Source organism: Octopus bimaculoides, chromosome 2 (genome assembly GCF_046866305.1).
Source record: "Octopus bimaculoides isolate indiv1 chromosome 2, ASM4686630v1, whole genome shotgun sequence".
Classification (NCBI taxonomy): Eukaryota; Metazoa; Mollusca; class Cephalopoda; order Octopoda; family Octopodidae; genus Octopus; species Octopus bimaculoides.
In genome coordinates, this window is record NC_142929.1 from 124,060,099 (window position 1) to 124,082,743 (window position 22,645).

General features: G+C 31.4%; 1 protein-coding gene across 1 annotated transcript in view; it reads left to right on the forward strand.

Moving 5' to 3' along the window:
* LOC106882437 (protein unc-80 homolog) overlaps positions 1-22,645 on the forward strand; it is a 281,073-nt gene that overhangs the window by 96,045 nt on the left and 162,383 nt on the right. Inside the window, exons 13-15 of the mRNA XM_089347637.1 lie at positions 247-510; positions 4,145-4,261; positions 13,164-13,205. Coding sequence (XP_089203763.1) covers positions 247-510; positions 4,145-4,261; positions 13,164-13,205 — 423 coding nt within the window. The remainder of the gene's footprint in view (positions 1-246; positions 511-4,144; positions 4,262-13,163; positions 13,206-22,645) is intronic.

Sequence of the window (22,645 nt, forward strand, 5' to 3'; positions counted from 1 at the left end):
CCTATAGATATGTAGAAATATTATGCTTGAAGACAATTAGAAAATGTGCTAATTGAAATATGTTGTAGAAGGACAAAAGCCAAAATTAATAATCTGAGAAACCCATAATATTCCCACCACCACCATTGTTAATGCATTATTATTATTTTAGAATTTGATTCCTTTTTTTTCTTTTCTTTTTTCCCTTCAAATAATATAATTAGAGTGTGCAAAATTAGATAGATATTCACTACTTTCTGTTTTTAGCTACTGTAAATTTTACTGGAGCTGAATGCCCTTATGCCTTGAAAATGGTTGCTTGCCTAGTCCTCCTGGAAATTACAACTTTTATGAGAGAAACCTATCAATATATACCTAAATCCCGCATGGGAAAAAGAGATGCTGTGTGGGAGCGAACAGCAAGTACAACTCGAAGATGGAGTAGTGGAATTGGTAGTCCTGGACATTCAGAGAAAAGTATTGAATCAAACATAGGAGATGTTCCACAAACTATGCAGTCTGGTTCAACAAGTAAGTATGGAGAACTTTCTGTTGATCTTTTTTACAGCCATTCATTGCCTGGAATAGCATGTATTAGGTAATTCTATAAACTGGAATATATGTATTCTTTGAGCAACTTTTTTTATAGAATTATTTGGGGGGTTTTTTAATGCTAACTTTTCAATCCCTCACTTAGAGCAAGATAAATTAGTGATGTATCATATCTAAGGATCCAGACCAATTCTTTTATTAAACTAATGACCTTGTAACTTGTACTCAGTCAATTTAAGAACATATATATCTTAATCATTATAATTTAATTGCTATTAACCCAGAAATTCTGCTCTCATTTACAATTAGCATTTAAGAATCTGTGTTAGAACTACATATTAACTTCTAAATGCTAGAAGAGCATGTCACCCAATAAAGAGAGGATGCCCATAATTAAAATGGAATATGTTATTTAATTACCAAAATAACATAGATCTTCTCAGACATAGTTGATTAGGGACATCTGACAATGATTGATACTTATATCTAAATATCATTATCAAATCTTAGTGTAAGGCCAGCAATTTCAAAGAAGTGGGTAAGTTAATTGCATTGACCCAAGTGCTCAACTGGTACTTATTTTATCAACCCTGAAAGGATGAAAGGCAAAGTCAACCTTAGCAAAAATTGAACTCAGAACATGAAAACAGATGAAATCCTGCTAAGCATTTTGTCTGGTGTACTAATGACTCTCTCTGCTAGCTCACCACCTTAAATTTATCTTTATATATTGCAATGAGAGATGATAGATTAAAAATTATTATAAACACTTATTATAACTGTGTGGACCAAAATTAGATACTGTTAAATATCCAATCTTCCCTCCTAACATTACGTCTTTAAAGTCATATTTTCATATTGACAGTTTCTTGTATTAATTTACCCAGAAAAATTACCAAATACAAGCAAAAGCAATAATTAAAAGTGATTTGAAACTATTTAAAGAATTAAGAACTAAAACTAACAATATACTGTGACATAATAATAATAATAATAATAATAATAATAATAATAATAAAATGCTTTCTAATTGATGTATCAATACTAGCAGTTGACAACGTTTCCCTAAAAGAAATGGAGAAACTTTCAAAATACAAAGACCTGGAAATAGAGGTAACTTGAATGTGGAATCTAAAAACAGAAACAATTCCTATCATAGTAGGCGCCTTAGGTATAATAAAAAAATATTCAGATAAATACATAACAAAAATACCAGGACTTACAAATATATATAACATACAGAAAATTGCACTACTGGGCACTGCACACATCCTACGCAAAACACTTTCAATACAGTAGCCATAAGAGCATCACAGCAAACCACAGCACATACCCAAGGCACACAGAGCTGCGCTCGGTAGTGAAGTGAAAGCACGTTATAAAAATAAAACTACTGAATAATAATAATAATAATAATAATAATAAAGACAGGCAGAAAAAAAAGATGGCTGTAGATGACTAAAAGTGATTTACAACTGGAAACAGAGGCTCTAATCTGTGTTGCCCAAGAGCAAGCACTAAGAACAAACTACATAGAATACAAAATAGATAACACAGGAGAAAGTGATAAGTGCAGAATTTGTGAACAAAATGGTGAAACCGTATGGCATATTATGCCATATGTATGCCACTAGCCCAGAAGGAATATAAGAGATGCCACAACAATATAGCCAGGCTTGTCCATTGTACACTCTGTAACAAGTATGGACTTGACAGAGCAAAAGATTGGTACGGCCACAAACTTGAAGGCATCGTCAAAAATAGAAATGCAAAGATCCTATGGGATTTTATGATTCAGTGCAACCATGAGATAGAGAATAGGAAGCCAGACATAGTCTTAATTGAGAAAGAAAACAAACTATGCTGTATCATAGATGCACAGCTGACAACAAGGTATGCGATAAGGAAGAAAGAAAAGTCGAGAGATATGACAGGTTAGCTTGGGAAGTTAAGTAGTTGTGGTCGATGAGAAAGATAGCAGTAGTACCAATAGTTATCAGAGCCCTGGGAACAGTGAGCAAAAATCTCGAGAAGTACGTGGAACAAATAGGGGCTGCAATAAGGGTGGAGCACTTGCAGAAAACAGCACTGCTTGAAACTGCTCGAATACCCTGGAAGGGGCTCAAAAGATAAGAGGTGTTACCTTAGTTCACTGGTAGTGAACAGCTGACATTGTAATACATCTCCAGCATTAGAAGTTGTGAGTTTTCATATAATAATAATAATAATAATAATAATAATAATAATAAATATATATATAAAAGTATACAATGGCTTGTAGGTAATATTTGCCAATACAGACAAACATCAGTTATCCAAAAATCAGTTATCTGATTTTTGGATTATCTGAACAAGATCTCAAGTTCTTTGGAATATTTTAGTAGTCATAATGTGCATAACCTGAACTTGAAAATAATACTGGTGCTACCATTCAAACTACTTAACCTTTGAAAATGTTACATCAAAGAGGTGTTATTGCTGTTAGTGTGATGACTACATTGTTTACAAAAGAGTCACATGTCAGTCAATCTACTAATTTGACTGACATGCTGAAGAATTTAAAAGCATGGTAAACTTATTGAGATCTATTTGTTTGATTAAACTCTTCAAGGCAGGAACCCAGGATGGCCATAGTCCAATTACTGAAAGTAGTAAAAGGAGATGAAAGAAGATAGTGCTTCTAAAGCTCTAAAAATTGATATGGAATCAAATTCTAGATTTACAATTTTAGACTGATCCATAAAATAAAAATGTTTTCTTGAATATTAACCTTATTGAGTGACATGATGTCTTGGCAGATAGAGTTATTAAATTACAGAGAGCAAAGTGTACTCTGAAAAATCTACTTTATTTATGTTTCATATTTCACTAAGTAGATTGAATTACTTTGGTAGCTATGCTATTATGTATGTCTTTGCCTTTGCAATGGTGTGTGTCTATATGACTGTATAACTGTGTATGTTTTCAAGTTACATTTGTAGTTATTGTATGCTAGTGTGAATACACATGTATTTGCTTTATTTGTATGTATCAGTATATGTCCTTGTTTCTATGTGTGTATGACAGTCTGCAGCTAAAGCTGCTTCTTTGTGTGTGCATATATATCATGACTGAATATGTCTGCATATAACATGCTGGTTTTTTTTTACCTTTTCTTGAAATTATTATATTTCATTCAATGTTTAACACAAATTGCTTGAATTAAATGTTTTTTTTTCTTCTTTTTATCAATTTTTATTCCAATACCTTTTTAATTTAACTCCTTTATTTTTGTGTTTTGTTTAATTTTGCACCTTATACAACTTTTTACTTTAACTTAGTTTAACTTCAGGACAGAATTATGTGTGTGTGTGTGGGTGGGGAGTATGCCTATATGTAAAGATGGCCACGATTTTACTTAGCTTGACAGACTTGTGTGTGTGTATCAAAGAAAGAGTGCTCAATAATTCTCTTGCATTAGACATTAAAGAAATTTGTAAATTTTGGTAATAAGATTTATGTCAAAGCTCTTTTTTTTTTTTCCTATTTGAAACTTATGAGCCTTTAAAAATTTGTTGAACTTTTATGAAAATTAAAACAAAACCTCTCTCTTATCATCTTTTCCTAAATACAGCTGTTGGAAGCCCAACAGAGAGAAAAATAAGTTTTGCTGTCCAGGCCGAGCGATCAGATTCAATCCATAGTAGTAATACTTCACTGTCAGTTGTAGAAGGAACAGAGGAAAGAAAAGGTAACTATTTCCAAGTGTTTTACAGATTGTTATATGTGTATTATGCAGTATATAGAGACAAAAACTTATCTCCACTCTTATTTGCTCTACAAATAGTGTACATATTTATAAATTGTGTTTGATTCCAAAGCCAATTTTTTGAAAATTGTAAACAATGTTTGGTGAATTATTCAGGTTCTGAAAAAAAAAATGTATTTTTTGTTATTACTATTATGAATTATTGTTATTGGTATTAGTATTATTTATCATAATGTTTTCAACAGCTTTATATGACTTTCTACTGCACCACCAGGTGTTCCTGAGGTGTATTCAACATTGCCTTTTGGAGATGTAGAATTGTGTTTGTATACTACATCAATTTTTGCTTTGTTATGAAATTTGTTTCGTTGTTTTGGGTGTTATGTTAGTATTTTGTCAGTTGTGCAGAATATGTACCATGTGAGTTGTGTTATTTTGTTGATGGGGTGTTTGTGCTTCAGATATGCTATGCGATTGATGTTAAGTATTTTAGTGTTGGGTAGTTGTACAGGTTGTATTATACTAATGGGTGGTGACTAGGTACCATGTAAGTAATATGGGAATTTAGTGATATAGCATTCAGTATTGATTATGTGAAAGTATGTGCTTTATTTTATTGGATGATGATTCTAGTGGAGTATGTGTTGTGTTATATTGTTTTGATGGTAATTCCATAGAATATGTATGTGAATTGTATTATTTCAGTGGGCAGCAATTGTAAAGATAAGTGCGATTTATTTTAAGTTGTATAACTGAATTGAAAGAACCTTTTGTAGCCTGTGGATTGTACTTAGCAGGGCTATCTTTTAGACTTTGTGTCACATCATGAGCCCTAGTATGGTTTACATGTTTTTGGTCATGTTTATTTCTTTTAATATATAGTGATCCAGTTATTTTGGTACTGTTTACATTTTCACACCCAACATCTTGCTTGTTTCATTTTCAAGGTCCATGTACTTTGACAGTAACTCCACCTCCTTACAGGTAATGTTTTGGTGATAAGGGATCAGTATGTCTATTGAAGAACAGACCAATTTGTTCTGGTGATTGATTATTAATTATTACATCTGGACAGTTTGATCTTGATCTTCTTCTCAATCTGGACAGACATACCCCAGATGATTGTGATCAGATCATTGCTATTGCTGTGTTTGATAAATGTTTATACTGCTTTGTAAACATTTTCATGTTGAAATGTCAGCATGTAGCCCAGTGGACATAGCTACCAACTCTATCTCATCTGTGAATATCACTGGACTTGTCTAAGACTGGGTAGCTAAAAATAATATTGCCAATTATTACTATTATTTTTATACTTTCAAAAGTGTTATGCAAGTTTCTACTACAGCACCAGGTGCATTTCCATGTTCCTGACGTGTGTGCAGTATCATCATTATCATCAGTTCTATATTTCGTTAGAGGTGTTGATATATGAACCATAGTACCTCTTACCTTTACTATATTAAGATCAATTTTTTACATATAGCCAGTAAATGAATACTATAAGTGTTTGTTGCTTTGTTTTTTATTTCCTTTTTTCTTTTTGTAAGTTTCTAACTTTGATGTCTTCAGTTTTCAGCTGTAACAGTTTCCTTTGAATGTGTGCTTAAGTGTTTTTGTAAATTATTGCGCATGTATATAAAATATATATGTGTGTGTGTTAAAGTGTACGGTTGACTTGAACACATGCTTGTGTGCGTGTGTGTGTGTGTGTGCTTGTGTGTATATATCTATGTACACATAGAAGAAGCTTAATTTCAATATGATACTTTTTTAAAGAAAAGTAAAATTTGTTTATTTACTAAAGGATTTTAAACAGCAATATCGTAAATGGTTTTTGTTTGGTTTTCATCTGAAGAGTGTTGTGTAATAATTACAATCTATTTATCGTCCTATTTTTACCAACTTCATAGAAAAATGTGTGGAATTGTCTTATTTCGAAACTGTTTGATTTGTTGAATAAGCTACTATATAAAATTTATTTACATATGATATGCAAGCATGAACACAGTCAAACAAGAAATAAAAATTAAGGAAAATTAGTGATTACTTTCCAGAATTAATTGATAGATATGAAAGTTAAAAGTTTCTGAAAGGAACAGAAACTTATGTCTTTGCAAAATTGAAGTCATCATTATCATCATCATTTAACACCCACTTCCCATGCTGGCATGGGTTGGATGATTTGACTGAAGACTGGTAAGCCGGGGAGCTGCACCAGGTTCTGATCTGATTTGGCAAGGTTTCTACAGCTGGATGCCCTTCCTAATGCCAACCACTCTGAGAGTGTAGTGGGTGTCTTTTCTGTGTCACTGGCACAAGACCAGCATCAGCCATGACTACAGTCTCACTTGGCTTGACAGGACCACACAAACATTGTATATCACCAAAGATCTTGGTCACCTGTCACTGCTTCCTTTAGGCCCAACACTCGAATGCTGCTTTTTACATGCCACCAGCACAGGTGCCAGTCAGACAGCACTGGCATCAGCCACAACCAGCTAAAGGACAATCCAAATTACAATGAAATATTCTTTTCTACTCTAGGCACAAGGCCCGAAATTTTTGCGGAGCGGGCCAGTCAATTAGATTGACCCCAGTATGCAACTGGTACTTAATTTATCGACCCCGAAAGGATGGAAAGTAAAGTCAACCTTGGCAGAATTTGAACTCAGAAAGTAAAGGCAGATGAACAATGAAATATTGAATCAAAACTGTATTACCAAGTTCTGCTATGGGGTTAAATAAATTTACAAAGAAATTGCTTCTGCAATTGTTTTAGTTGCATCTACCTAAATGAATTTTTTTAATTCAAGGTTATTGTTTCAAAGAACAGTTTTATTTTAATATTTATAACATCCTCTCTACTTTCTTCACATCTTCTTGGTGTGAATTCAACAATGCCCAGTAGCATCACCTCTTTCCCTTATTCTATATTGAACCATTTCCTCACGTTGCCTCAAATTACTTAACTCAAGAATTTAGAAGACCAACACCAACCTACACTGATGTCTAATTGCTAGACAAGGCTTCTGTTTCTTCTATTCTAATTATCCATTTTTATTGCATCTCTATTAGAATTAGTCATAATTATGTAACTTGGTTTATTTTGTTACTCCTTGCGATTATGTCTTGAAGAAAACCAGCATTTTACTTTTACTGAATAGCATTAAGTACTTTCTGTTAAATGTATTTAAACATTTACTTACACCTATGAACCACATAAATCATAAATTTTTGAGCACAAAAGCCATTGTAAAGACTGTGGTTTGTAGATTAGCTACCTCATATCATTAGTAAAGTTATTTAAACAGCTCTTCCATTTAAGAATTTCCTTATTGCAGATGACCAGTCATGCACACACATACACGCACGCACACACACACACACACATACACACACACACACACGGATTTGTATGTATATATCTGTTTTTTCTTATGAAAAAACAGTGTATCATGCAACTCTTTCTCAAAGAGTGTCATTTACTTCATTAAAAAATAAAAAAAAGAAGTGCATGCATTTTATAAAGGGTTAACAGTTGTCAGCAATCAAATTAACCTTTTCAATGAAATCATTTGAATCAAATGCCAAGAAAAATAGAAGAAAATGAAACAAGGCTAAAGAAACTATAGATATTGTTGATTGTAAAAAGTAAATTACTCTAAAATGGTTAGTTTATTATTTTTTTTAAGCAGAGGAAAGAAAGGCAAGAGATGGATAGATATTATATATGTATGTATGTGTGTATGTATGTCACTATTCAGTTTATTTCAAGATTTCTTGCCAATAGAGAAAGAACCGGTTTGTAACCTATATCCACAGCTCCTTCATTGGAATTTCAACATCAACAACAGGGTACTTTTGTTTGTTTGTTTGTATGTATGTATGTATGTATGTATGTGCTGATTTGTATGTTTTGTGTATGCATTCTTATGCATATACTTGCATATCTAGACATTCTTATATATATATTTAAATGATAAAATTCTGGGAAGTTTTACAGATTTTTACAGTTCCGGTGATGGATTGGATCTGTAGTCTTCGAATTAGCTTTCTCCTTTCTGGTCCTGAGAAGCCCACTTTCTCAAGATTGGTATTTAGGCAGTGTGTTACATATCCCAGGGCCCCTATAATTACAGGTATAAATGTGAACTTGTAATCTGAATAGAGTAACTGCAGATTTCTCAATAGTTCAACATAAGTATTCTCTTCTTCACTGACCTTCAGCTTTATGTTAACCTCTGCTGGGCAGCTAATTTCCACAACTGTGCACAGTTTCTCTTCTCTATCTGTTGTGCTTACATTTTATTGAAGTCTTCACTGGTACATTCCACCAGTATGCCTTTTTATTATGAACATCAGTATTCCTTTTTATTACATATCTATGTATGTATGTATGTATGTATGCATGCATGCATGCAAGCAAGCATGCATGCATGTATATCACATCCTTATTCTGCTCAGGAAAAATATACAAGATGTGTGAATGGTTAATAGACAGACAGTATGTTTCCTAGTAATGTATTTTGCTCTAAAATATCTTGTCAATAAATGCAAATTTAGCAGTTATTTTTCTATGTGTGATGTCAGATATACGTTTTGGTCTTCTTAGCGTTAACAACTTTGAAACTTTTCAACAAGGCACATAATCTCCCTACCCTCCCCTTTATATTAGAACTTCAATTTTACATATGATTTTATCTGTTTTGGAATTAAGCAGCTTGTTCTCCCAGAGAAGCACTATCTCTCCCTTCTTATTTCTTTTATTTTCAACATATGTCAGCTAATTAGATTTGTCTTCACTTGTTTCTTGTCTACTTCTCTCTCTCAGCAATACAATAAGTTTAATACCAACATATTTGTTTGTGTGTTTTATGTGTGTGTTTTGTGTGTGTGTGTGTGTGCATGTGCTCATATGTGTGTGTTTTGGTATGGTGTGTATATGGATGTTTGGATGTGGATGTGTGTGTGTGTAATATATTGTAAGCTGTGTATGTTCACATGTATCTTTGTATATATTCTTTTTTAAGTTGTCTGTGTGTGTGTGTGTGTGTGTGTGTGTGTAATGTGTATAGGCTGTGTATGTTTGTATATATATTCCTTTTTTTTATTTGTGCATGTAAGCTGATTTGTATGTGGGCAGTTACATTTAATTAACAGTATTTCATAATTGGAGTACATGTGAATAAAAAATTCACATCTTAAACATTTTTTCACCAATATTTCAGATTCACTTATAATATTTAGTATTTCACAAAAATTAATATCTTGTTAAATAGTCAAGTTTTTATTTAAATTCATATCATTACATTATAATGTTTTGTTGTTTATTAATCCACTCATTTAAAGTGTAGAATACTCTTTGCCCTCAAAATTTTAAGATATTCACTGCAAGGCAAATGCAGTATATTATTAACATAATATAAGAAATTTATAATAGTATAAAGGCTCTATATACAATCATATAGCATTGGCCTTTTTGTTCTTGAAGCTAGATTTGCATATTAAGCACTTTTGATAAAATTAATCTCCTGCAACTGTTGTGCTTCTGGATTAAATCAGGGGTCTGATGTATCATAGGCTTGCAAGTCCTGCTTCAAAGTAGAAGTTTTCTGCAGGGATTTGTTTCTCTCCATAAATAAAACCACTTGATGCAAGTATTTGCACTTCCACATTATTGGTTCTCACCTCATGAATTCTGATATTCTTATCTGGTCACTGTACTCTTCAGTATCTACTCTTCCAGCTTCAAAATATAGTTAAATGTACCAAAGGAGGAGCACATTATTTTGAGTGTCTAATTGATATGAACTTGTTATTTTGAGCTCTACTGGTGTTGCAACGCTTTACAAAACACAAAAATTCACAGTCTAGTGATTATAATGATCCTTGGACTGATGCCTTCTATGGTAAAAAAAAATGCTAGTTATCACTTCTGTGGCAATTTCACTCATTTAAAATCATATGTATACATCCATTTGAAGACCACTCATACATGGCCTCAACAAAGGACCAACAGATATATGTTATGATGTAATGTTGCTTAAGCAATACACATACACACACACACACACATTTTTTTTCCTCTATCATCAGAAAATAGACGATTTCAGAAGTTGTTCATGTAGTTTCTTCCTGGCATTTTTGCAAACAATGAATGACTATTTTGATAATAAATACCCTGAAATATAAAATTAGACAAAGTCATTATGATATTGTAGATCTTTCTACATCAAAAACAAAATACACGATAATCTCACTTTCACTTCAGAAATGTCTTTCAGCCATATAAAACTTCTGGAAATAACTCAGCATTGCCTTGAAGAAGGAAAAATACTTAGTGGCTATTTTTTTAATATTATCAGATAGAATTTCTTTTCTTCATCATCTGCAAAAAAGTAATTTCTTCACTTTGTGCTGAAAGTTTCATCACTGATTAACTCTTGTTTTATTTAAACACTACAACATAACTTATTGCAGTTTAGTCTCAGTATTAGTATATAAAAGTTTTAGTTATAGCCTATGATAAATCTTAATTTATATGACAATTAATCTTTATCCAATAATAAAGCTGGAATGTCTAGAAATATAAGTTGGTTTTAAAAGTAATTATTTATAATTGAAAGAAGGGCTATAGAAATAATACTGCACACAATAAGACATGGAGCTATAAATAAACTACTCAGATCTGTTATATTTTAAATTCATTCTTTTGTACCTCCAGAGAATGCTTTATAATTCTTGTTTTATCTAATGAATATAGGTAATCTAAGAAATTTACTTCACTACACAACAACACTTTTATTTCAAATGTCTAATCAAAATCTCCTACATTCATTTTCAGAACTTTAACCCTTTTCCTTCATATGACAATTCTTGATTTTGGTTTTTTTTTTTTTTTTTTAATCTAAAATGTTACCTATTTGACTCATTTAAAAAATTATGTTTTTAAATTGATAGTAATTTTTTGTAAGTTTTACAATACTACTAGAAATAGTACTAGAATTTCTTGATTTGTTTGATTATTTCTGAAGGTCATAATTAATTTTAATGATTCTTCAGAAGCCCCAGTTTTTTTTTTCTTTTTTTTGTTCTGTCTCAGTGAAAATGTTGGCTTGAAGTATTGCCTAGTTATTAAGAAACTGAGCAACATTTACATTATACTGCTTGATATCATGTCAGTATGAAAATTGTTTAAAGAGCATCTAAGAGAATCTCTGCAGTATTATTCTTGATTATTCTTAATATTCACTCTGTTTATTATTCTTTAATTGATTCATTTAAACAATGTAGTTAATGGCTTTACTAACAGGCTATTGAATTACAAATTACTGAATTTTAGAGGTATTTTAGTTCTAAGGATGATATTAACATGTTTCTTTAATATATTTAGTATAGATATTTTGTAAGTTATTCTATGGGACTTTGAGCTGGAGTCCTGTAGCAATTGCATTAGATGTCATTATGTAGTATAGTTAAGTACTATTAAGTTGCTTTTTATTTTCAACTAATAATTTATTATATTGACATTTCTAACAAAAAATTATACTTAAACCATGCAACTTTTGAAACTATGAATCCTTTCACTTTTTTTCCAAAAAGGAAACTTTGTTGCCTCCTTTTGAATATGAAATTTTTTCTGCCTTCTATCTAGCTTCTTTCTCTTGTTAATCCAAGCAGAAATTCCTGTAGACCTTAATTTTCAGGAAGAATTTTCTCCCATATTTCAGAATGAGCTGGAAAGAGAATAAATATTTCTTTATTCTGTCAATTTGAAAAAACATTGCACATAAACTTATGCTTGTTTTTCTTTAATGAATTGTTTCTCATTAAGTCTCTTTTGACTAAGAGAGAAATCAAGAACTGCATTTAAAATTATTTTACATAACATTGATGTTTCTTAACAATCAATGGAAAGGTAGGTAGTGGAGTGTTCACCATAATTTCATGTTTTTTTTTTTGATTTAGTTTTTTTTTTTCAAATTTTTACTTAATATCTCTCCTTCATGACTGTCAATTTTTTTAAAATTAACAAATAAAAGAGAAAAATAAGAAAAATTTTTTTAACCTCCCAAATTTGTGAATGCCTAACTGTCACCTTGCTGTTTTCACCACTATTCACTGTGCACTGACACTAAACAAGTTTGCAATACAACTAATAAAAGGAAAGCCAGTTGCTATATGGATGAAGAATGTGCATATGTGTATGTCTATATGTGTGAGTATATCTGTGCATAGAGAGAGAATAAGTGCATTGGTATGAGTGTGCATATGAGTGTGAGTTAACTTGCATGCATTTTGGATGAAACAATGGCTCAGGAGTAGATTTCAGAAACTTTGCCCTTTAGGGTGCTTGATTTTGAGTTGTGTCTCCTAATCTACAAATCAGCATTTTGCATGCTACAAATAAACTGGAAAATACAGAAGAGAAAATATACAAGAATTTGGGGGCCTGTATCATTGATGGTGGGTCCACTTCTGTCAAGAACCATGCGGGGATTCTGTGATGAACAGTCACTTTCATTTGAAAGACATCCTTGCATGTAAATGTCCACTTGCAGGCACATATATTCACCAGTGAGTGGCTGCCAAATAGGTTCAGATATGTGAGATTGTGTACATTCACATCTGGATATGTGCGTATGTGTGTGTGCATATATGTGTGTGTATGTATATCTATACCTATATATATATATATATATATATATATATATATATATATATCCCTCCTAGGATATTGTTTGATTCATGTGAGTTTCTGTATTTATGATCTATGTAAGAGGTATGTATATATGTGTATCTACTAATGAAGCATGTGTGTGTGTGTGAAACAGCAATCATTATTTCTGTTTGCAACAGCCAAATCTCCATTTCATTCCAGAACTACTGGTGGAACATAGCGCTTCCGCTGCTCACTCAGCCTGTGAGTTTACTTTCTGCCTTCTGCTTGACTATATTACACTGTCTGTCTTCAGTTAACTTATATTGTAGGTTCACTCTATCATGCACCAGGCTGACAGTGCTCTTTCACTCACTCACTCACTCACTCACTCTTTCACTCACTCACTCTCTCTTTCTCTCACTCACATAATTGGATGTTATATCGTTATGTTTAGTTTGCACTTTAGTTTCCAGCCAGTCTTATGTAGTGGTCAGAGTCTCTATCAGTTATAAACTGATGCTTTCTGGCAGTCCAGTTCTATAAATGGATAGAAATAGGTAGATCACTAGTATGTGTATATATGTGTGTGTGTGTATGTATGCGCCTTAGTACGTATGTGTTAATGTATGTATACTTGAACTTATACATGTGAACACGCACACGTACCTACACACATATACATATATGCAGATATACACATATATGCATGTGTGTGTATGTGTATTTAAAGTTAAACTGAATATTGTTTAACTTCCTGATTTACACCATTTCTACTTCATTTCTATTTTTCTTTTATTATTATTATTATTATTATTATTATTATTATTATTATTATTATTATTATTATTATCCGCAGAATTTTCAAATGTAATGCAGCAGTGGATTTAGCACTCGCAAATCCCTGGCTTCTGATTAACTTGCTTCTTGTTGTTGAGCTTCTTGTTCAAGTTTCTAGTCTCAGAACTATTGCTCTTGTTAAAGTGTTTGGTAATTGTGCTATTAAAGTAATCTACCCCACTTAATAGTTTGTCACAGCAAGAAACAGATGGTACAAAAGATGCTCTTCAAAGAATTTCATTTGAATTTGTATTATTTGTCTCACCTGTAGTAGTTCTCATTAATCAAACAAAATTAAAATTAAAGAATATGAGAATAAGCCTACATACAAAACCCTGCCTTGTTAAAGTTACCGAGCACATTGGACTATTATTATTCTAATTTAGAAAATAATAAGCTTTCTCAAAATAGGAGTTAGTCCATCTCTATCATATCTTTTTAAGAATCTTTTCTGATTGTCTTCAATTCAAAATAAGGTCATTGTAATTCCAGTTTGTGAATATATAGAAACTAAAGTTTCTATACCAATTATATTATGATTTTGATTTTCGTATTACCAAATCAACATCAATACATGATCTACATATACATTATTATTTCATATTATTTCAGTTTTTATTTTGCAGATTGTTATTTTCAATTTTTTTAGATTTATTTTTTGTTTTAATTTATTTGTAAAATCGCATATTTCTTATTTCTTCCCAAACTCTTAACTGTTTCATATATTTAAACCTAAGTAAACAATAACCCTTTCTCCCCAACCCAAAAGACACAAGTTATTAACTTTATTTTGTTGTATTATTATTTATCATTATTATTTTTTTCTTTTTTGTATGTTTGGAAAGATCTGTACTCTTTATTTATGCTTTCATTTAATTATATTTCAGTTTTTGCATTTAAAGAAAGAATATAAGGAAAGATTTTGAATGTCTTTGTTACATATGATATAAAGTTATATAATTTTCCAGCACTTAGATTGATGAAATAATTTCATTGTTTCTCATTTTGTTTTTGTTTTTCTGTTCTTTTTATTTTTTCCAAAATATTTCTTTAGCCTATACCATTCTATATTTTTTGCAAAGAAATACATTTTAAGACATACATTAAATATATTTCAGTTAGCTTCAGTGGTTTATAATAATGCAGATATCGCTTGCATTACAGAAGCATTAAGTTTCCCAAAAATCTTGCCTTGATGTCAAGTTCCATAACAATGGAACCTAATTTCCCATTAACTTTCATTTTACATGGCAGTCAATGAACATGGAAGCCAAAGAGAAAATACGTTTTACATTACAGAACTCTATATTAATGCTAGTTAATCATAAATGCAATGCAGCCATAATGTGAAGGAAGCCAGCATATGTTATAGCATGGGTAAATCAGAGTGAACTAAAATATGTCTTCAAAAGGAACAGTTATGATAGTGTCTGTATCTTGTATAAATGTTAACAAAATAATAATATTTGGCATAAGTCAATAATTAAGTTATTTATTAGTTTACTAGCAAAATTTAGGTTTTGTCACAGAGAGCCAACATAATCTTAGGAATAAAGTCACAATAACAAATTTTAATAATACTCTAACCAAAAATCATTGAACCAGAAATAGGAGCCTCCACATGAGCTTTAGGTAACCTCAAATGATAAAAAAATAAATAGGTAATTTCAGTAAAAAAGCAAACAACAAGCCAAAAAATCAACGTATATTTATATTACCAATTCATAGCAAGGATATTCAACTAAGGATATTGAAATGTAAGATTATCATTATAAAAGGTATCCAGCATACTCACTCATATACTTTTATTCTGCCAATATATCTTCCTTCTTTAAATGGTCTGTGTAAGGCATGAGAAACTGAGAAAGCTTGCCAGTTCTTTTTTTGCCAATCCAGTTTATAGTTACAGCTTATACCATCAAAGAGTATCAGAGTGGTTTCTTAAGCATATTATTTATAGTGGGAAACAATTGATGTTGTGCTGTCCATGTCTTTCCCTTGAGAATTAGTGATGTAAGTGAAATGGCCAAAATTAAGAGTTGTTAGCATATTGATATCTTAAATTCGCATTAAAAAGATTTCAATTCAAAATCACACACACTTGCGCGCATGCACACACACACACACAAACACGCATACACACACACACACACACACACACAGAGGTGTGTGTTGTGTGTGTGTGTAGTTTATATAGGCTAGTCCAATTGTGAGTTACTCTGGAGTTTCCACATTGTGCAGCCATGTCTTCAGACAAGTCAAAACGGGTCCAGTTTAACTCAAAGCTTCAGCATGCTGTAATGAAACTTCAGGATAGCAGATCACAGGACCAGCATAAATAAACTACAATACTCTGCATTTTTATTGAGTACCACTCTCTAAGTCATTACTTAGCAACAGATGTGTATATATATATATATATAGGTGTGTGTATATATATATATATATATATATATATATATATATATATATATATATATATATATGTATATGTGTATATATATATATATATATATATATATATATATATATATATATATATATGTATATGTGTGTATATATATATATATATATATATATATATATATATGCACACACACACACACACACACACACACACACACACACACACACATACATTGCTTTATGTTCAATGAATGAATGAGAATGAAGTGCTCAATGTTGTAGAGAATATAGTATTTTTATTAAAACTGAAACTGAGAGTTTGCCTCATGACTCAGTCTCACACCTCTACGATCTGCAGGTAAAGTGACATGAAACACACATCACAAGACAAACTTTCAGCTGTGGTTCTAATAAAAAATTATATATATATACATAAACACACACATATATATATATATTATATGTCTCTTTTGTGATAGCATATTTATAATGAGAAATTGTTTAAAGATATTTCTTTTGAAATTTAACTCAGATTAAATATTTTTAACAATGTACAGCATATAAACAATTTTCAAAACACTCTCTCTCTCACACACACACACAAGTTGTACTTAAATATGGAAAACGTGGCAAGGTAAATCTTCCTTAATATGAAAGTACTACCCATCATAGTCTCAGTCATAAATAATGCATTTGGACCAGTGTCAAACCCAATACTTTCAAATCCTCATTGAAAAAAATCAGGTGTGCACTATTGTACTTTATACTTTGCAGTCACTTTCTCCACATCTGTGCTGTCAAATTGTTCTCCACAAAAACTGTATATTATTGGTCCAAACAGATGAAATTCAGCATGCACCAGATCAGGGCTATATTGTGGATGGGAGACCACTGACTATCTCAATTTGTCAATTGCCTGATTTGTTACCAAAGTTATGTTTGGTTGCATGTCATTATGTATATATGAATCGTTTCCAAATTCATGTTTGGCTCTTCTGTCTTAATGATTTCTCAAAGCCTTTAAGTTTTTTAAATGTCTCAATGTTCTACTTGCTGGTTGTGATACAATCATGTTCCAGAAAATCAGAGAGAATGATGACCTTGTAATCCCCAAAAACAGTCATTGTGATTTTCTGTTCCTTGAATTACTTAGTCCTTGGACAGGAGGGTGATGCTTTTCTATAGACTATGCCTTCTTTACCAGATCATAAAAAGGGGGGCTACATTTCATCTTCTGTCACCGGATGAGAAAAAAGGCATGTCTTCATTGGTTTCAAATGTTTCCACAGTCAGAGCAGGCTTTCACCATTCTCTCCTTCAAACTGTGTGTTAACTACTGAGTTATCCATTTTGCATACACTTTCCAAAAGCTAAAGTCTTCCTCCATAGATCTGTTGTGTAGCAAGCCTACAGATGAGAGCTTGTCTGTCCATGTGAATCAAATTATGTCCTCATTGGTGATTTGTGTCAGTGGTTGCAGTTATGGTCTTCCACTCCATGGATTGTCTTCAATACTAGTTTCCTCTTCTTCATACTTTTTCATCCGTCTATGCTCATTGCTCTTGTCAGTAGTATCATCTCTGTACACAACCTGTAATTTTCTGTGGATGCTGGATAGTCTGCACTTATTCTTCATAAAAAAAACTCAGTAGCAGTATATTGCTTCTACTTGGAACTCATTAATTGCTTGCAATAAAGAATAGAAAGAAGACAATATAGAATTAGAGTTACTTTGCCAACATGTACAATCTTAAATGACCTATGGCAATTAATAAAAAGGTTATGCTAACTTTTGCATTACTTTCAGTACAACTCTCACATGTGTGTGTATATATATATATATAGAGAGAGAGAGGGGGGAGATAGATAGATAGATAGACATGTGTGTATACATACACACGCATATATATATATATATATATATATATATTGTTGTATATCAGGATGGTCATTTTTTTTCAAAGAAACACACACACTACATATTCATTCTTCACTCATTTATTACTGTTCTTATTCTAACTCATGTCCATTGTCCGGAAATCTTTCATCACACATCTGTGACCTCCTCAGCAACACTTTCCATCTCTGTGTGTGCTCTTGCTCTGCTTATTCCATTCTCCAGGCAATGGACATGAGTTAGAATAAGAACAGTAATAAACAAGTGAAGAACGAATATATAGTGCATGTGTTTATTTGGCAAAACAGAAAATGACCATCCCGAAATACAACAATGTATATTTCAGCACGACTTCATGTCAGGAAACTTGCAACAGAAATTCATAAATGTCTATATATATATATATATATATATATATATATATATATATATATATATATATATATATATATATAAATAATGTAAAGAAATAATCTCATACTGAAAACTCCTCCATAAACTTAAAAAATAGTTAGTACAAATTTTCTTCAGCTTTTCTTTATAACACTCAGTATTTTAGTTTACAATATTCTTTGTTTCATTATTATTATTATCATTATTATTATTATTATTATTATTATCACCATCACCATCTTCATCATCATTATTATTGTGCTTTGTGATATTTGTCCCTCCTCTTTAAGTTCTGAGCTTAAATTTTGCCATGGTCAACTTTACTTTTCATCCTTTTGGAGTCAAAAAATAAAGTATCTATAAAGTACTGGAATTGATGATATCAACTTACCTTTTCCTTCAACTTTGCTGACCTCGTACAAAATAAGAAACCATCATCTCATCACCATTAACATCGTCATCATTCATTTGATTGCTTGTTTCAATTTATAGAAATTAACAAGGTATACATGAAGTGTAAGATAGGAAAATTGCTGTTTTGTTGCCGCTGTATTTTGTTATTATTCAATCCCTCATAGTCAAAATTATAAAATACATCTGGTGGTCAGCAGATGCTCCTGCAAGATGACTTTCATATGAGATGTAATATCACACAACTTGTAATTATTGTCAGTTTCCAGTATCAACAATTAAAGTGAATCAAGGCAGTTTAGGAATTAAGCAACTTCTCAATGCCTTTTCATTTTGATCAATGTGTACTTATGATACCACCAGGATAATACTAACTACCTTAACTCCTGGGGTATCAGGGAAATGAGTCTTTACATCAGCTCATAGACACAATTTTGAAATGGAGGGGTGCACACACATAAGAATCTAGTACATATTTATTCTATTAAACCTGACGAAATGGAAGATAAAAGTAAAAAATGGTATGATTTAATTTCAGAATATTTAGTGGAAAAACTAAATACAGTTTAGGTATTTAATTTGATGATGTGTTGTTATTGTCATTCTGTATAATAATAAATAATAATGATGATGATTTCAAATTTTGGCACAAGGCCAGCAATATCGGGGGAGGGGTAAGCCGATTACATCAACCCCAGTGCTCAGCTGGTACTTATTTAATGACCCCGAAAGGATGAAAGGCAAAGCCAACCTCAGCAAGATTTGATCTCAGAATGTAAAGATGAACAAAATGCTTAGCAGCATTTTGTCCAGCATGCTAACAATTCTGCCAGCTCATCGCCTTAATAATAATAATAATAATAATAATAATAATGATAAACAACCTTTCTACTATAGATACAATGCCTGAAATTTTTGAGATGGGCTTAATCAATTATATTAACCCCAGTGTTCAACTAGTACTTATTTTATCAACTTTGAAAGGATGAAATGCAAAGTCAACCTCAGAGGAATACTTCTACTAATAGTAATAATTTTGGCACAAGGCCAGCTGTTTTGATGAGAGGGGCAAGTTGATTCTGTTTACTCCAGTATGTGGCTAGTACTTTATTTTTTTATTACAACCTATTTGGATTGATCGCAACTTTTATTACTTCATTTACTTTAGTAATATTTGTTATTGTGTTTTTTTTTCTTTATTATCTTTTGGTTTATGTTTAGAAAAACTATATGCTTACATAAATGAATAAAAGAATTAAATAAAATTGATATATTTATAAATACATTTAGCATTAGAAATTGGTTTAAAAAAATGATATACTTTAAAACAGAAAATAAATCAAATATCCTTTAAGTAACCATTATACATCATACAATTCATCTTGTTAACTGTGATCTTTACCCATTTCTGTCTAGAAGAACTGGCAATCTTATATTTTTATGACATCTTTCATTTTTGACCTATATGTCGTCTTGGCTGAATTTAGCAAATTTCTAAGATTGCTCCATTTATCATAATCTCCCATTCTTTGGCACTATGAATATTTTGTGTGTTTTCTTTTTTCTGTACTCGTACCACCTATTGATTACTGTGACAATTGCATTTTAATGCCTTCCATGTTGGCTGCTATAAAGAATTGCTGCTTTTGAATTGTCTGTGATTCCTTGCTTCTTAAATTTTCAGATTTCTTTTTACTATTAGGAAAATTCTATGCATGTTTATTGTCATATATATATATATATATATATATAAATTGTGTGTGTGTGTGTATACATGTGTGAGCATAGATGACATAATAACAAAAAATATTGAATTTTAAATATATGAAGTTGATACACACTGTTTTCTGATCTTGTTCATTCATGTAAGATATGTGCAACATTTGTGTCAAAGGTTGTTTCTAGGAGTGATTCAAATGATAAAAACAGCTGAATTTGTTGGATCATCTTTATGTATGTTGTTCTGTTTAAACCAGCCTTGTATTTAGTGATATGACTGAATATGTACGGTCTGTTTGTCTCTCTCATTCTCATATATATATACTTGCCTTAAATCACAGCTGTTTCTATGAGCAAGATAGACAGAAAGGGGACAACTGGCTTTGTCTGTTGGGACTGCAGCATTGCAATCATCAACTGGTTCTGTGGCATCTAGCATAAAGCAACCTTCAAATTCTCTCAGTTTGATACTGTGGACTTCTATTCTTCTATTTTGAAATCTCTCCTTCTAAAAGCCTTAGTTTTGGGAGATAATTCACTAGAGTCAGCAACCTTGATATCAGAATAATCCTAAATGCCAACAAGTCCCTTTTCCACAATAATTCCTATTGAGTCGTTAACGTATCCATGGAGAACTATGACAGAGCTGAAGTCACTGACCTTATTGATCATTTATCCTGGATACCCTAAAAAACATATACTAATAGTTCAGTGTTGCACAAACACAATAACTCGGTAATCTCAAACAGTATGACTAGCCAAATATCTTTATAGAGTGCAGCCTGAACATAACTGTCACTACTTACCTAACTAAAGTTTCTTGGATATACTGACAAATACAAGGCCTAATCCTATACAAGGCCTAATCAGGAAAATGTATACGTCCATGAAAATTTCAACCTTCCCCCAGCTATCATTAGTGATCTATTAACAGCTGAAGAAACTCTAATTTATTGACAGGTAGATATCTTCAATGTGGAGACACTAGTAAAGAGTGGCTTTAGTGAGAAGTTAGTATATATGGAAGATCCTCAACCCCAACCCTAAAGAGAATTGGAATTAGAAATGTAATGTGATTCATTCCTTCATTCAATTTAGATACCTCTACAAATATAGCTAAAAGCTTCTTGTCTATAATTAGACAGCATTTCCCAAGCATCCATTAGTACCACAAACTTTTTAATGCCTATAACATTAAGGTTAGCTACTTATATCTAGATAACATCACACCCAATATTGCATGCTAAATCTGCCTGGCCCATATGTAAATGCAGAGCAGACAATACTTGTTTGCTCATAGTGAGATTACTCTCTTTTAATCAACCATAATTACTATCTTATATTGTCTACTTTTGCTAACACCTAGCAACTGATAAGGTTACACATAACACAGCAACAATTAACCTGATAAGGTTCACCACATGGAACAATAACAATGGCAGTAAGCATTTATTTCCATTCACAGTTGCTAACTACATAAATTCTAAACACAGTAGATCAGCAGAGGACAATATGCTGTCTGCTCTGCCATATGGACCAACAAATATAAATATCTGTTGTCAAATGTCTGTACACTTCCATAAATGTCCTGATCCAACCAATGGAGATGCCCAACTATTATCATTTCAAGGCCATATATTTTCTTTGTTACCAAGGACTCAAATAAGTTGGATATTCAGAATAACATTTTTAAAACCCTAAGTAATCCAATAAATATGTGTATATGTAGATATATGTGTGTGCATGTATGTTTGTATATGCATACACACACACATATATACTTATATATGTATACATATGTGTATGTATATATATATATATATATATATATATATATATATATATATATATATATGTATGTATATATATATATGTATGTATATATATATATGTATGTATATATATATATGTATGTATATATATATATGTATGTATATATATATATGTATGTATATATATATATGTATGTATATATATATATGTATGTATATATATATATGTATGTATATATATATATATATATATATTATGTATGTAT